At 44.1% G+C, this 16,874-nt stretch overlaps 3 protein-coding genes and 1 long non-coding RNA gene across 4 annotated transcripts; 2 read left to right on the top strand and 2 right to left on the bottom strand.

Annotated features, from left to right (window-relative positions):
* Positions 1 to 5,554: 5,554 nt before the first annotated feature.
* Positions 5,555 to 7,707, top strand: LOC142887075 (jeltraxin-like). The gene is made up of 4 exons (XM_076024385.1): positions 5,555 to 5,762; positions 6,305 to 6,591; positions 6,704 to 6,831; positions 7,440 to 7,707. The coding sequence occupies exons 1-4, from the start codon at positions 5,555 to 5,557 to the stop codon at positions 7,516 to 7,518; spliced, it is 702 nt and encodes a 233-aa protein (XP_075880500.1). The 3' UTR covers positions 7,519 to 7,707.
* Positions 7,708 to 8,767: 1,060 nt separating this feature from the next.
* Positions 8,768 to 11,614, bottom strand: LOC142887298 (uncharacterized). Its single transcript, XM_076024826.1, has 7 exons — positions 11,368 to 11,614; positions 11,135 to 11,215; positions 10,933 to 11,042; positions 10,731 to 10,802; positions 10,145 to 10,267; positions 9,062 to 9,168; positions 8,768 to 9,024 (listed from the first exon to the last, which is right to left on the bottom strand). The coding sequence occupies exons 1-6, from the start codon at positions 11,432 to 11,434 to the stop codon at positions 9,088 to 9,090; spliced, it is 534 nt and encodes a 177-aa protein (XP_075880941.1). The 5' UTR covers positions 11,435 to 11,614; the 3' UTR covers positions 8,768 to 9,024; positions 9,062 to 9,087.
* Positions 11,615 to 12,265: 651 nt separating this feature from the next.
* Positions 12,266 to 13,457, top strand: LOC142887299 (uncharacterized). Its single transcript, XR_012926517.1, has 2 exons — positions 12,266 to 12,531; positions 13,335 to 13,457. It is a non-coding gene; the product is annotated as an uncharacterized LOC142887299 (long non-coding RNA).
* Positions 13,458 to 13,494: 37 nt separating this feature from the next.
* Positions 13,495 to 14,330, bottom strand: LOC142887073 (uncharacterized). The gene is made up of 3 exons (XM_076024384.1): positions 14,321 to 14,330; positions 13,621 to 14,181; positions 13,495 to 13,499 (listed from the first exon to the last, which is right to left on the bottom strand). The coding sequence occupies exons 1-3, from the start codon at positions 14,328 to 14,330 to the stop codon at positions 13,495 to 13,497; spliced, it is 576 nt and encodes a 191-aa protein (XP_075880499.1).
* Between the last annotated feature and the right edge of the window lie 2,544 nt (positions 14,331 to 16,874).

The raw sequence follows: 16,874 nt of genomic DNA, 5'->3' as shown, positions 1-16,874 counted from the left end.
TTATTCCGTTTTGAATACATTTTTTTTAAAAATTAGATGTTGCAATTTGATTGTGACAAAGACATCGAATCGGATTTGCGTTGATTACTTTCGAACGTTCCGTAGAAAAGGGAGGACGAGGAGCGCCTGGGGGCGGGGGGTGATGAAAAAGTGACCGCCTTTGTCCTGTCTTCTGACTCACTGTTTCTATTCCCCAGTTGTGTGGGAGGAAACATCATAGGCCACTCAGTCCTGACAGACTGAGTCATTCCTCCTCGTCGACTGACTCGACTTTTGCCTTTTTTTCCCCCTATCGGTGCAACTTTGAATCCGTAGCCGCCAGCGCGGCTAAGATCTGGCTGCCTGTGCGTGGGCTGTTCCTGAAGATGGGTCACCTGTGGTGTGACTGCAGTGCCGGAGCTGCTTTCACACCAAATTGGACATCATGTCAAAAAAAAAAAAAAAAAACTTTATTGCTCCGTTACTTACAATGCACTCCCTCCTGTATCACCCTAGCAGTTGTTGACTTCCTCCAACCTAACACCAAAAACACATTGTGCGCCCCTTGTAAGATTTACAACAGGATTCTGTCAGTTTACGGCGCGGCACCAGATTTGGTGTGAACTTTGCATCTGCAAGATAAGATATGAACACAGATAAGAGTGCGTGGAAAATCTGTCTGAAATCCCATATAATAGAATGACACGCAAGAGTGTTGGCTTAAAGGTCAAGTGTGTCTTATTTGGAGGCTGAGATTTTGAAGAGACAGCGACGTCACCAGCTGTGTGTCTTTTAGGATATATAAATGAGAACCATGACCATCGGGGTAGGGAAACCCAATTACTTTTATTGCACTGCGATTTTACACTTTTATTAACGTATTTATGGACAGTATATCAAGCTTTTACCAATATGAACTCATGAATCATCCCGAATATTACTCACTGGACCTTTAAATTCCATTAAAAAGCCATTTGCAAGGACACAGCTGAAGGTGAATGAGAGAAAAAAGAAAGCAAACTTGCACAAAAAGTAAGGATATATAGATGTTTATTCAGTGATCTTGCTTTCACAATGTTGCTGTTAGTTGAATGTCTTGGATTGTATTTATTACCCTGGACTTGTTCCTTCAGACTTCAATCATTCACTCCATCAAACCGCCGACAGCGACAGCAAAATGAGGCGTTTGACACTGGCATTTCATCCCACAATGAGTCGTCGACGTCAGTAGTAGAGACCTGCCGCTTTAGATTTCCTTGCACTGCAGTCAGAACATTTCCTGGCCTCTCGCCGCACACTATCCAAAAGTGTAGGGTCAACTTAGGTGAACTTAGATTCACAAGCACGTCACATATGAAAAAAATGAAATGAATGACAAGCTAAAGAGACCAAGTTTACCGAACGGCTTTGAAGCTTTTGCCGGGCTATTGTGCTTTGGAGGTGGCCTCGAGTTTTTAGCTCCTCAACCCAAACTGAGGCACATCAGCACCTTTTGAAAGGATTGCCTTCACAATTTCTCCTTGGACACTCGTGTTTCTCATTAATTCCCACCTTCTCTCCTTTTGATGTTTTTCATGATGTGGCATTTTCCTCTTTTGGCAAAAATCAAAAATCGAGCATTGTCAAAAAGAGAATCCATGCTAAACATTAGCGTGTTGTTTCTATTTTTCAGGTCAAACACCATCATTTAAAATCTCCAATCTGGTTTCTGCTTCCTTCTACATGGTTCGTTCCTCCTCACGAGGCTTCTGCTGTGAGGCGCTTTGAAGATATATCTTTAAAGGAAAGACACACACTATGGGATGTATATATTACTGTATATGTTCCACCGTGAGCTAATGAGCTTCTCTCGTGCCGCCCTTTCCGTGGTTCACCGCCTGTTTCAGCTCACGTTACTCAGACAACTCGCTTTTTCTTTTTTTTTATTTCCTCCTTCATCTTTATTTGAAGGCCAATCTCGAAAGAGTTCCTCTTTTGTGTTTGACAGGTGGCTCGTTAAATATAGACCTTAACAGTAAAGTAAATGACAATGAAAAAGCACAGGCTTTGTTTATAACTGTGGGAATAATTCATAACGTTAGCTGTTTGAGAACCACGGCTGCGCAGAATAAAAAATAAAAAATAAAAACGGGGTGAAATGCACAGAAACGGAAGAATGTGTTTTCTGTGTTGTTGCTTTCGCAGAGTTTTTTTTTTTGTTTTTTTTCAATATATCATGAAACAAGGACAAGGAGTAGAGTGACCTCTCCGACTCAGCCTCCAGCAAGACACTGGGACGGCAAACCGTGCTCATAAATAAAACAGCCTCCCCAAACGACACTTGTTTCTACAGGAACAAGCAGGAGATCCACTGCTCCATGAGATATTTATTTTTATACTGACAATCACAAGCCATAGCTGAATTCAGAGAGTTTAATGTGTTGAGTTTTTTAGGACTTTCTTCATATCGTCGTGTAAACATTAATAACATAAGTAAATGGTATTGGGGTTTTGGGTATTGCAGGAACTGCAACAAGATACATCTGAACAAATAAGGTGCACGGAAGCGTAATTTTGATAGAATACTTGGAGAATCAATAAATATTGAAGAGCAATACCACGAGTTCCAGTCCAGTGGTTCAGAAGAAAGAATCTGGGTTTGCTCCCAATTGAAAATAATCAAACCATCGGCAATAAGAGAGTGTCATGTGGCTAGATGTGGCTAATTTTGAGATGTTGTGCAAAGTTGTGTAACAGCTTCGGTTTTGTTTGGCCATCCAATTCTGCACGTTGGCTCAGCGTAGCAAAAACACTCATCGATTTATGAGACACGTTTCCACCAAAAACAACTAACTGTCTTAGTCGGTGTGATATTATTATATTGTTGAAAAATAATTCCTGCTCCCAATAACTCTTGAGCACCAATGAACCAAAACCTGCTGCTGAGTTTCTGTTTCCTTGCAACCAGATCTTTGTGAAACTAACATTGTGAACACTGACCCCTGCAGGTGTGTCCGTGTGCTTGCGATACCTCATGGACTCTCGGTCAGTACAGCAGTTCTTCAGGCTGGGATCTGACAGCAGTTACAGTCTGTATCTGGATCTCCAAGACACGGACACTTACGGCCTGAGGTTTAACAATCAGTACAATTCCCTGTACTTTAAACCAAACAAAATGTTTGGGGAACCCACTTCCGGGCTGTGGACCAGCGTCTGTCTCACAGTGGACAACAGGAAGAAAGTGGCCCAAGTGTTCAGTGGCTCCAAGATGAGCATCAGAAAGTTGATGCCTGCACAAGTAAGCCAGCATATTGGAAACACAAAACAACAAACAATCGAAATTGCAGCACTGAGACAATGTTTAATGATGTACTGTGTGTGTGTGTGTGTGTGTGTGTGTGTGTGTGTGTGTGTGTGTGTGTGTGTGTGTGTGTGTGTGTGTGTGCGTGCGTGCGTGTAGTTGTTCTGGTCAGGTGAGCCTGTGATTGAGTTTTCCAGCTTCGATGGTCAGCTGACAGATGTCCAGGTGTGGGATTACCCAATCAGCTACAAGGATGTGTCGAGCTACATGGAAAATCGCTATTATGAGTATGTCTACTTGCTGTCGGTGGGCAACTGCGACCCTTTATAGTGCGGCATCGTGTGTGTGTCCCCCACGGTGTCATCTCGGCTGTTGTCAGCTCTGTACACGGTGGCAGCGGCAGAAACGCCTGTGTCGCCACACCGGAAATCAAAACTTCCGGTCCTGCTCTTCAAGATAAAGGCCTATATTTTCCCCACTGTTGTTTGGTCTCGCTGGGTCTGTTTGTCCGTCACTCTTCCAACAAAGACTACTCAAGTGTTCCGCCATAATGTAACCTGTCGGCCATTACAAACACTTCTGGGATTTTCTTGGTCGAAAATAAGAAGTGTGTGCGCGACATGGGCGTGTGCAACTTTTATTTTTGTAAATCCCTGGATTTTCCTGATCGCTACCAGGAAGTGTCGCTCGACTTGTGATGTTGGCAGATGTTCAACTCTGGCCTTTTTCTGTGTCTGTGCTCCGGAAACTGTGAAAACATTTGAGTAAAATATTCGTTTTTCTCTCACTGAGAAAAAGGTACACCTTGATGTAAATACGACATTTATATTTGACAAAAGAGTAACTTTATTGAACATGTGCATTGCGACATTAATGTGCTATTTTGTGGTTTGTTAATGTGGCGAGTTTGACAAGTTTGAGACAAATCTGTACATTAACTAACTCACAGAGGGCTGAATAATCTTTTCAATAATGAAAAAAGGGCTGTTCTGTTTGATGACTCAGCATGCTCAAATTTAACTGTAAAACTGTAAGGTAAAAAAAATACGAGGCTGGGTGAAAGGCAGAGTGAAAAAAATGAGTCTGAGCAGAATTGTTTTTTATTTATTATTTCATTTTGTTATTATTTGTAATACATTTGATTCCACATTGCGGCCGGAGGTCCCACGGCTCAACGGTTCCCTATTGGCTGCACCTGTGCCGCGCCTAACCTCGGTAGAAAGTCTTTCGCTGTGAACCGAAGCTCACCCTTACCCCAGAAAAAGAGTGTAAAGCTGGACCTGAAGAGCGGGCTGCTCCCCTAAGACAGACCGACAGAGAGACACACACGTACGCAGAGGCTTCTTGCAGGGTGAAAGATGAGGATTTTGGTCCGCGTTCCATTCGTGATAGTCGTATTTTCAGCTCTATGGTACATAACTTTAGTAAAATCACGATTCGGAGAGCCACCAACTGTAGCTCCGGAGAGACGGTGGATGATTGAGACGACAACAGGTGGGTCGCTCGCTCGCTCGCGCGCGCGCGCGCACACACACACACACACACACACACACACACACACACACACACACCCTTGGATTGGAATAAAAAGGTATAAATGAATAAACTTTGATTTTTGAACAAAAATAAAAATGCATGCGTTCAACAGCGAAAATAGTTTTTCTTGCAGAATGCAGACTACACAATTACAGAGTTGACACACGTGTTCAAGAGACTGATCTCTCTTGGGGTAGCTGGCAGTTTGACCCCTCTCTGTCACGTTAATATTTCTATTTTTTTGCTCTTTACCAGGATTCAGTTTATGGCCCCTGTACTCCATTCGAACAAAGACAGGTCAACTTGTTACTGCTAGCAACAACAGACGCATAGGGAGGCCCTCATTTCACCCAATGTGTCTGTTGATATCAGATGTGTGTTTGCTTTATTCACACACGTAGTGCAATTACACATTGCTCGCATGTCAGATTTGAAAGTTCAACGTATGCTTCTTCTTTTTTTAACAAATCACTTGAAGGAGGCAAAAATCACTTGTTATCTTATCAGATAGTGGGTTTTCTTTTATTGTGTTTCCATGCAGCAAAGTACACGTGAGCGCATCAACAACAAAACAACACAATAGAATGAGAATCACAAAAACAATGGAGGTGCAGGAATGTCAAGACCCTGAACTCATTTCATTTTTTTCCCTTTCCTCTTTAACTTTGTTTTTTAGGATCCCCTGGACAAAATTTAGAAAGGAAGATGTTCACTTTGTCTCGCAACAGGGGCGGCATCGCATTTTATTCCCCGTCTTTCATGCCTTCCACCACCGGATCCTACCCCACCACCTCATCCTACCCCACCAGCCGATCCTACCCCACCACCTCATCCTACCCCACCAGCCGATCCTACCCCACCACCTCATCCTACCCCACCAGCCGATCCTACCCCACCACCTCATCCTACCCCACCAGCCGATCCTACCCCACCACCTCTACCGGGACAACTGCACCTACTGTGACAGGTGAGCCCTTTACAAGTCATCTCAGAGAAAATGGTGCGAAGATTCTCAAATGAAAGAAATTTGTCGACTCAAATATGACCTTGCAACAACAAGTTGCTAGCTGTGTAAAATGATACTAAAGAAAACATTGAATACATTTTTTTTTAAAGCAACAGTTTAAATTCGTCAAAGCTTCAGTGTAGAATAACTACCTGATTTTGTATTCAAGTATCCTTGCCTTGGAATGAAGTAAATGGCGCCCCCTGTCCGGTTACAGAACCATTTTATGCGGAATATGTCCTTCCTTCAAGATGCACGTCACAATGTAGACTTGTGTAACAGCTTCGATTTTGTTGGCCATCCAATTCTGCACGTTGTCGCAATGTAGCAAAAACACTCATGAGACACGTTTCCATCAAAGACAATGATCAACTGTCAGAGTTTGTGTGATTTTATATTGTTGAAAAATAATTCTTGCTCCCAGTAATTCATGATCACCAACGAGCCAAAACCTGCTGCTGAGATTGTTGTGAAACTAACATTGTGAACACTGACCCCTGCAGGTGTGTCTGTTTGCTTGCGATACCTCACGGACTGTCGGTCAGTACAGCCGTTCTTCAGGCTGGGATCGGCCAGCAGTTACAGTCTGTATCTCGATCTCCAAGACAACTACAATTACATACTGAGGTTAAACTCTGAAAATCCCTTGACCTTTCAACCAAACAAAATGTTTGGGGCACCAACCACTAAGCTGTGGACCAGCCTCTGTCTCACAGTGGACAACAGGAAGAAAGTGGCCCAAGTGTTCAGTGGCTCCAAGATGAGCATCAGAAAGTTGATGCCTGCACAAGTAAGCCAGAATATTGGAAACACAAAACAACAAACAATCGAAATTGCAGCACTGAGACAATGTTTAATGATGTACTCTGTGTATGTGTGTGTGTGTGTGTGCGTGCGTGTAGTTGTTCTGGTCAGGTGAGCCTGTGATTGAGTTTTCCAGCTTCGATGGTCAGCTGACAGATGTCCAGGTGTGGGATTACCCAATCACCTACAAGGATGTGTTGAGCTACACGGAAAGAGACCATTATCGGTAGGTGTACTTGCTTTCTAACTTTGATCATGTTACACCAATTACAGTATTGTCTCCGAACTAAATAAAATTAACAATGAATTTGTATACGTTCACATTTACTGGCCAGTGATAAAGGTGACAATGACTGAAGAAACAAGACAAAAGAAACTTTGTAGGGGATTCTCCCAATTTATGCGTCACAATTAAAGAGGAGTATTGAGATTTTTGAGTGGTAGCTGAACAACAGCAATAGACATGCACTTCTATTCTATGGTGTACTGTGATGTGTTGAAGACTGAAATGCTGCCAGGATTCAAACTGAAAAAAAGTAAAAAATAAGAAAACAAAAACTAGAAAAGCCTCCAGTCTGGAAGTTTAGATGGTCGTTAGTCTGTCAGTGTTGGTTCTGAGATAAACTGGTGGTTGTTTGTCCAGGCTGTAACTCCAACCTCACCCCAGGACAGCTGGTGTACTTTATAAAATTATTCACTTAAACCACTACTAAATGTAGCTTTTGTTTGTTTGCTGACGTCCCTCCACCTAGTTTTGGAGGTCTACTTCACCATTAGCTGCACTCACCTGAGAAAACTGTCACCAACCACTGGTGTCTTATGAAACCTTTCCAGGCAGAGGGGCTCTGTCATCACCTGGTCGTCCATCAACTATTCTCTGAGAGGAAACGCGCTTTTGGAGGATTCTTTTTGAGAATCAGAACAGTGAGGTGGGAAGAAAGGACGCAGAAGAAGTTTCTTGATGCAGGGAAACGTCAAGATGGGAAGAAACAGCAGTTATGATCAAGCAAAGAGGGGTCGACGCATCAGAAGACCGTTCCTATGCTCTTCAACTGATTATTAAAGCACTATCTTCAGTTTGTCATCAAAAGTTAATCATTAATTCACCTTTGTATTTCATTCGAAATTTGATTGTACATTGTCAAGTTAATTTAGCCCGTTCAGCCCTGCCCAACTTCGAATGGCCTGGTCTGCCTTGAACATGCATGGAGCAACTCTTTGTTTCCTCTTTCCAATTATTTTTATTTGCGGTTACAACGGAAGTTCCAGGAGGATTCAGGTTGTAAACCTTCAAATGAAACAAAATATACAGTCAATATTTAACTTAAATAGTGCAGCCTAAATCTGTTGCTTTAAAATGACAAATTGTTTAGCAGCATTTAAAAAAAGACTCAAACCAGGATTAATACTGCTCTTAACTCAAATCAGCTTAATTTCCATTATTCCATAGAAAGTTAAACTCCTAACACAAACCATAAACATTCTCAATTAAAATATATTAAAATATTGGTCAGTGTCAGCAGTTGTTGTTGTTGTCCATACCAGTGGCCTGTTTGTGGCTTTGACTAAGCTGAACGGCGTCCTTCTCCCCTGCCTGCTGCAGTCACACTGAGCTGCTGAGCTGCAGCGTGATCCTGCTAATAAACTGAAGCCAGGTGCTGTCATTCAAGTCATCAACTGCAGGGAGTTTAAGGGTGCTCTTCTCTGCTGTAGCGCTTCATTCAGCCTTCACGGGGCAACATTTCTATGAGCTGGCAGACATGTTTAGGTTTCCCTCAGTTTTGGACCTGATTTAACAGATAACAAACAATCGTCCTTTTTACTTGTGTGATCCTAAATGATTCTCACCCTTTGCAGGATTATTTCTATGTTTCCAGTAGATCTGTTAAATGCAGTAAAGTTTCCATTGAAAGAAAACCACTTGTGCACGATCGTCATGGTCTCATCATTGTTTCAAATTATTACAAACAAACACTCAATTCTCTGAATTCTTGTAACATAACTAAAATAAAAATATTCACAAACAAAGCACTCAAGAAGGATCAAAAAAGGAAACGAAACCAGTCGCGTGACGGAAAGACAAATTCCTCATCATTTTAACCCTGGACAAGACTAGACAAAGATGACTCGGCAGAACAGAAGTCAGGGCCAGACACAAGTGGAAGAATTATATTATATAATTATATTTATAAAATTAAACAGGAAGTAAAGACGAGACACTAAACACAACAAAAAACAGGATCAACTTTCAGTTTGTGACAAGTGCCATACTTGTCTCCACACATTTAAAAAAAAATATAGAAATATGTTCATACAATGGGGAAAGGCCATGTTGTGAATTACATAAAGGTAGAGTTGACTGAAGAAGGAAGAGAGAGTCCTTCATGGTTCCTCCTGTATTGGCCGGCTAGCAGCAGAGCTTCCTGAAGTCCAGCAGGAGAGTCAGAAAGTCCCACCAGAGTGACGCACAGCGACGTGACGGCTAGTGAATCTGATCAGCAAGCCAGTCCATCCCCTCCACCAGACCAGAGCCGCTGACGGCGCAGGACGCCTGGACCAGCCACTGCGGACACACAGAGGCCGAGTTCAATCTGAGCTCAGACGAAATGAAAACACTGAAACTGTTTTCTCTGACATTACTGGAAAATAGGTAGAAACACGCACTCTCAAATAAAAGAAAAACAGTGAAGAGATGCAGGGCCCAAGCAATTCCATCATAAAAATGAAGAACAGCCCGCAACACTCGAGAGTCCATCTCAAAAAGTCTTCAACAGTCTGAGGAGGACGTGGTCGAAACGCTTTTGTGTCAGTAAGACGACTAACGACTTGTGAGATGGGTGACACGCTGATGCAGTGGTAGCACTGTCGCCTCATAGCAAGAAGGTTGTGGGTTCAAATTCCTGAGCCTGGGGCCTTTTTGTGCGGAGTTTGCATGGTCTTCCTGTGCCTGTGTGGGTTCTCACCAGGTTCTCCAGCTTCCGCAGTCCAAAAACATGCAGGTGAATTGGAAACTCTAAATCATGGGTGTCAAACTCTGGCCCACGGGCCAAGTTTAGCCCACAGTGTAATTATGTTTGGCCCGCGAGGCAACACAAAATCACAAATTAGCTAAGTGTACAGCACATGTATCAAAATACTACAAATCCCAGAATGCTCTGCTGGCATTTTGGCGCATCAGTCAGGACAGGACGTTCATTGAAGGATATTATGATGACTTCTTTGGTTTATTGTTATTTTAGTTTTACATTTGTTATGTGGAAAAATGTTACTGTTGAAATTTAAAATCAGAAGACTGCAATTTTTTTCTCTGACATTACTGCCACTCTTCTTCTCTGACACTGACACAAAGAGTCAGTGGGGTGAGTTGGTCTTTAACTGACAGATATTTAAAAAAAAAAAAACATTTCATCTCAGATGTGAGATAGTGTATTACCAAGTGCAATAACACAGTATCTACCTAACACAGGCTACGAGTGTGTGCTGCAACGGTGTGTAGAATGTCAGGCAGACTTTATGGCATTAAAACTTTGGACACCTACCGGCCGCGAGAGTCCTGATAGGCTGAGGGCTTCTGTGATGTCACCGGCAGACATAGCTCTGGGCAAATCCTGTTTGTTGGCGAACACCAGGAGGGCCACGCCCCTGAGCTCGTCCTCCTCCAGCTGAAACACCACGCAGTTTGATTTTACAGAACGCTACTGCACCACCGCTCAGCCAATCGCACAGCAGCAGCCCAATGCTTTTGGGGAATGTGGATGCAAGGAAGTTGATTTGCTCAAAGTTCAAAGCGAGCGTCAGGATGGGAAGAAAAGGGGATTTAAGCAACGTGTTCTGGTTGTTGGTGTGAGTGTTTCACAAACTGTTGATCTACGGGGACTTTGAGTCACTCTTGGATTTACAGAGAATGGTCTTATGAATTAATGAATTAATGATTTATTGATTATTTATTAGGTACCTGGTACGAGTGTCCTAAATACACCCTATGCATGTCCGTAATAAAGAGGCTAGTTGGTGTATACATTCACTACTGTGCTGGTGGTGCGTGGAAAACAACATTGAGCACTAGAAACACGTGTCATTAAAATAAGGACTGTGCCAGTTCTACGGTGCTAAAGAGCTCCTTACCAGCCTGTGCAGCTCATCGGCTGACTCTTTAATCCTCTCCGGGTCGTTGCTGTCCACCACAAATATCAAACCCTGAGGAAAGACCAAAACACACACACACACACACACACACACACACACACACACACACACACACACACACACAAAGTGCTTTCAGTCAAACTTCTTGTGATAGTCGTGGCAGCAACAGCAGCAGCCTCACCTGTGTGTTGGTGAAGTAATGTCTCCACAGAGGTCTGATGATGGTCTGACCGCCAACATCCCACACTGTAAAGCTGATGTTTTTATACTCCACAGTCTCCACGTTAAAACCTGAGCACATTGACACACATACACACACATCATTTTAAATGTGTTGGATTGAAGGTCGTCGTGTTTTGTGAGGTCATGATCTCAGCACTGACCGATGGTCGGGATGGTGGTGACGACCTCCGCTAACTTCAGTCTGTAGAGGAGGGTGGTTTTACCTGCTGCATCCAGACCCACTGCAGCCGTAACACACACACACACACACGCGCGCGCGCACACACAGAATGAAGCAGTCGATCCTCAAGTATGTCAGGAAAAACACAAGAAGAAGAAGAAGAAGAAGAAGAAGAAGAAGAAGAAGAAGGTCATATCAGTGTAAAACTCTCACCCATGAGGATCCTGACGGGTCTCTTTGAGGTGAATCTGGACAGGACGTGTGAGATGATCACTCCCATCGTGTCTCAGGTCGCTCCAAGCAGCAGCTGGTTGTGTGTTTTGTTTTGTCGGTGGGCAACTGCGAGCCTTTATAGTGCGGCATCGTGTGTGTGTCCCCCACGGTGTCATCTCGGCTGTTGTCAGCTCTGTACACGGTGGCAGCGGCAGAAACGCCGGTGTCGCCACACCGGAAATCAAAACTTCTGGTCTTGCTCTTCAAGATAAAGGCCTATATTTTCCCCACTGTTGTATGCTCTCGCTGGGTCTGTTTGTCCGTCACTCTTCCAACAAATACAACTCAACTGTTCCGCTATAATGTATCTGTCGGCCAATAAAAACACTTCTGGGATTTTCTTGGTCGAAAGTAAGAAGTGTGTGCGCGACATGGGCGTGTGCCACTTTTATTTTTGTAAATCCCTGGATTTTCCTGATCGCTACCAGGAAGTGTCGCTCGACTTGTGATGTTGGCAAGTGTTCAGTAATGGCTTTTTCTCAATTCAGGGTCTGCAATGCAGACAATTGTTGAGACACAGTCTATGTGTTGTCTTTTCTCGAATTTAACTATGTGACATTGTGAGGTAAAAATGCGAGACTGGGTGAAAGGCAGAGTGAGAAAAATTGAGTCTGACCAGAATTGTTTTTATTTATTATTTTATTTTTATTTATTATTATTATTATTATTATTATTAGTAGTAGTAGTAGTAGTAGTAGTAGTAGTATTTATTTATTTATTTATTTATTTTATTTTATTTTATTTTTATTTTTTAATACATTTGATTCCACATTGCCGCCGGAGGTCCCACGACTCAACGGTTCCCTATAAAGTCTTTCACTCTGAACCGAAACTCATTAAACCGATGAGGAAATGAGAGTGTAAAGCTGGAACTGAAGAGCAGCCTGCTCTCCCTAGACAGACCAACAGACAGACACACACAAACATATGCAGAGGCTCCTTGCAGCGAGAGGATGAGGATGAGGTTGAAGAGGATGTTGGTCCACGCTCCATTCGTTATAGTTGTAGTTTCAGTTACAGCATACATAACTTTAGCAAAATCAGAATTCAAAGAGCCACCAACTGTAGGTCTGGTGAGATGGTGGAAGACTGCGACGACAACAGGTAAGCACGGACACACACACACACACACACACACACACACGCACACACACGCACACACAAAGGGAAAATATGATACAAGGTATTCAAAAGCTCAATAAACTTTTTTTTTATAGAACAATATGTACGTGTTCAACAGGGAAATCAACAGATTTAGAAAAATAGCAGCATGTAGACTATAAACTTGATAGTTCATAAAACAGGAAGTATGCCTCCGGACAGAACTGTGGGAAGTGATCGTGCTGCAGTTGCCTGTACTGTCCAGTATGCATTGTAGAGTTGACGCTCGTGTTCAAGAGGTGAGAGATTGTTCTCTCTTGGAGCAGCTGTGGATGTGCAGCAACTGCCAGTTTGAACCCTGTTAGTCACTTAATTATTTCTTTGTTGCTTTTTACCAGGAGTCAGTTTATGGTTCCTGTACCGACTTCAAACAAAGACAGGTCAAGATCCATCTATTACTGCTAGCAACGACAGACACAAAGGGAGAGGCCCTCACTTCATGTCGAGTTGTTGATTTCAGACTTGTGTTTACTTTATTCACACACACTTAGTGCAAATACACATTACCCGTATGTCAGATTTGAAAGTTCAACGTATGTTGTATCGTGTGTTATCGTTTGTTGTCTCATCAGGTAGCAGGGTTTTTTTTTGTGTTTCTTTGCTGCAAAGTACACATTAGCCCATTACCAAGAAAACACCACATTAGAATGAGAATCATAAAAAAAATGGAGGTGTAGGAGTGTCAAGGCCCCTTAACTCCTCATTTAATTTTTTTCCCCTCTCCTGTTTTTAACTTTGTTTTTTAGGATCCCCTGGACAAAATTTAGAAGGGAAAATGTTCACCTTGTCTCGCAACAGTGGCCGTATCACATTTTACTCCTCATACTACCCCACCCCCCGACCATATCCCACCCAACCCTATCCCACCCGATACTACCCTAGCCCCCGACCCTATCCCACCCGATACTACCCTAGCCGCCGACCATATCCCACCCAATACTACCCCAGCCCCCAACCCTATCCCACCCGATACTACCCTAGCCCCCGACCCGATCCCACCCCCGGACCATATCCCACCCAACCCTATCCCACCCGATACTACCCTAGCCCCCGACCCTATCCCACCCGACCCTATCCCACCCCCAGACCATATCCCACCCAACCCTATCCCACCCGATACTACCCTAGCCCCCGACCATATCCCACCCGACTCTACCCTAGCCCCCGACCCTATCCCACCCGATACTACCCTAGCCCCCGACCATATCCCACCCGATACTACCCCAGCCCCCAACCCTATCCCACCCGACCCTATCCCACCCCCGGACCATATCCCACCCAACCCTATCCCACCCGATACTACCCTAGCCCCCAACCCTATCCCACCCGACCCTATCCCACCCCCGGACCATATCCCACCCAACCCTATCCCACCCGATACTACCCTAGCCCCCAACCCTATCCCACCCGACCCTATCCCACCCCCGGACCATATCCCACCCAACCCTATCCCACCCGATACTACCCTAGCCCCCGACCATATCCCACCCGACTCTACCCTAGCCCCCGACCCTATCCCACCCGATACTACCCTAGCCCCCGACCATATCCCACCCGATACTACCCCAGCCCCCAACCCTATCCCACCCGACCCTATCCCACCCCCGGACCATATCCCACCCAACCCTATCCCACCCGATACTACCCTAGCCCCCAACCCTATCCCACCCGACCCTATCCCACCCCCGGACCATATCCCACCCAACCCTATCCCACCCGATACTACCCTAGCCCCCGACCATATCCCACCCGACCCTATCCCACCCCCGGACCATATCCCACCCAACCCTATCCCACCCGATACTACCCTAGCCCCCGACCATATCCCACCCGATACTACCCCAGCCCCCAACCCTATCCCACCCGATACTACCCTAGCCCCCGACCCTATCCCACCCCCGGACCATATCCCACCCAACCCTATCCCACCCGACTCTACCCCACCCCCGGACCATATCCCACCCGATATTACCCCACCCCCCGACCATATCCCACCCGACCCTATCCTACACGATACTACCCCACCATCCCTCTGTGGACGACTGCACCTACTGTGACAGGTGAGCCCTTTACAAGTCATCCCAGAGAAAATGGTGCTAAGATTTTTTAAAGCTACAGTTTAAAGCTTCAAAGCTTCTGTGTAGACATCTAAAAATGATTTTAAATTTAAGTATTCTTGTCATGAAATGAAGTAAATGGCGCCCCCTGTCTGTTTACAGAATTGTTTTATGCACAACGTGTCATTCCTGCAAGATGCACATCGCAATGTAGATTTGTGTAGCAGCTTTGATTTTGTTTGGCCATCGAATTCTGCACATTGTCTCAACATTGCAAAAACATTCATCGATTTATGAGACATGTTTCCATCAAAGACAAGAGTCTGTGTGATATTATTATTATTATAATTATTATTGTTACATTGTTGAAAAATAGTTACTGCTTCCCAGTAATTCATGATCACCAACGAGTCAAAACCTGCTACTGAGTTTGTGTTTCCTTGCAACCAGATCTTTGTGAAACTAACATTGTGAACACTGACCCCTGCAGGTGTGTCTGTGTGCTTGCGATACCTCATGGACTCTCGGTCAGTACAGTCGTTCTTCAGGCTGGGATCTGACAGCAGTTACAGTCTGTATCTGGATCTCCAAGACACAGACACTTACGGCCTGAGGTTTAACAATCAGTACAATTCCCTGTACTTTAAACCAAACAAAATGTTTGGGGAACCCACTTCCGGGCTGTGGACCAGCGTCTGTCTCACAGTGGACAACAGGAAGAAAGTGGCCCAAGTGTTCAGTGGCTCCAAGATGAGCATCAGAAAGTTGATGCCTGCACAAGTAAGCCAGCATATTGGAAACACAAAACAACAAACAATCAAAATTGCAGCACTGAGACGACAATGTTTAATGATATACTGTGTGTGTGTGTGTGTGTGTGTGTGTGTGTGTGTGTGTGTGTGTGTGTGTGTGTGTGTGTGTGTGCATGCGTGCGTGTAGTTGTTCTGGTCAGGTGAGCCTGTGATTGAGTTTTCCAGCTTCGATGGTCAGCTGACAGATGTCCAGGTGTGGGATTACCCAATCAGCTACAAGGATGTGTCGAGCTACATGGAAAATCGCTATTATGAGTATGTCTACTTGCTTTCTAACTTTGATCATGTTATGGTAATTACAGTCCCGTCTCCAGGCAGACAGGCATTTCTAAGCCATGGTGTACTGTGATGTGCTGAAGACTGAAATGCCGTTGGGTTTGAAACAAAAACTAGAAAAGCCTCCGGTCTGGAGGTTTAGATAGTCATTAGTCTCTATCAGTGTTGGTTCTGAGATAAACTGGAGGTTGTTGTCCAGGCTGTAACTCCAACCTCACCCCAGGACAGCTACTGTACATCATAAAAATTTTCATTTAAACCACATCTACAATTAGTTTTTGTTTGCTGACGTCCCTCCACCTAGTTTTGGAGGTCTACTTCACCATTAGCTGCACTCACCTGAGAAAACTGTCACCAACCATTGGTGTCTTATGAAACCTTTCCAGGCCGCAGAGGGGCTCTGTCCTCACCTGGTCGTCCATCAACTATTCTCTGAGAGGAAACGCGCTTTTGGAGGATTCTTTTTGAGAATCAGAACAGTGAGGTGGGAAGAAAGGACGCAGAAGAAGTTTCTTGGTGCAGGGAAACGTCAAGATGGGAAGAAACGGCAGTTATGATCAAGCAAAGAGGGGTCGACGCGTCAGAAGACCGTTCCTATGCTCTTCAACTGATTATTAAAGCACTATCTTCAGTTTGTCATCAAAAGTTAATCATTAATTCACCTTTGTATTTTGTTCAGAATTTGATTGTACATGATTCAGCAGATAACAAACATAATCTTCTCTTTTTTTTACTTGTGTGATCCTAAATGATTCTCACCCTTTGTGGGAGGTTTTTCCATGTTTACAGAAGTTCTGTTGAAAACAATAAAGTTTCCATTGACAGAAAACCAATTGTGCACAATCGTCATGGTCTCATCATGGTTTCAAATTATGGTTTAAAAGAATTTGCTTTCCTCAAAGTAAATTTGAATGACCTGGCAATGGCAGTTCCGCCCTCCCAATTATAAACACTTCTGGGATTTTCTAAGGCGAAAACAGTAAGTGTGTGTGTGCGCGACGTGGGCGCGTGCAACTTTTATTTTTGTAAATCCCTGGATTTTCCTGATCGCTACCAGGAAGTGTCGCTCGACTTGTGATGTTGGCGAAGTTAATCTTTATGTTGTCCTTTCTGTGTCCGTGCTCCTAACTGTGAAAACACT

The sequence above is a fragment of the Nelusetta ayraudi genome, unplaced genomic scaffold, assembly GCF_046127955.1.
Source record: "Nelusetta ayraudi isolate G7.1 ecotype Tasmania unplaced genomic scaffold, CSIRO-AGI_Nayr_v1 ptg000017l, whole genome shotgun sequence".
NCBI classification, from domain to species: Eukaryota; Metazoa; Chordata; class Actinopteri; order Tetraodontiformes; family Monacanthidae; genus Nelusetta; species Nelusetta ayraudi.
Note: the sequence above shows the minus strand (reverse complement) of the source record. Positions and strands in the feature narration are given on the sequence as shown.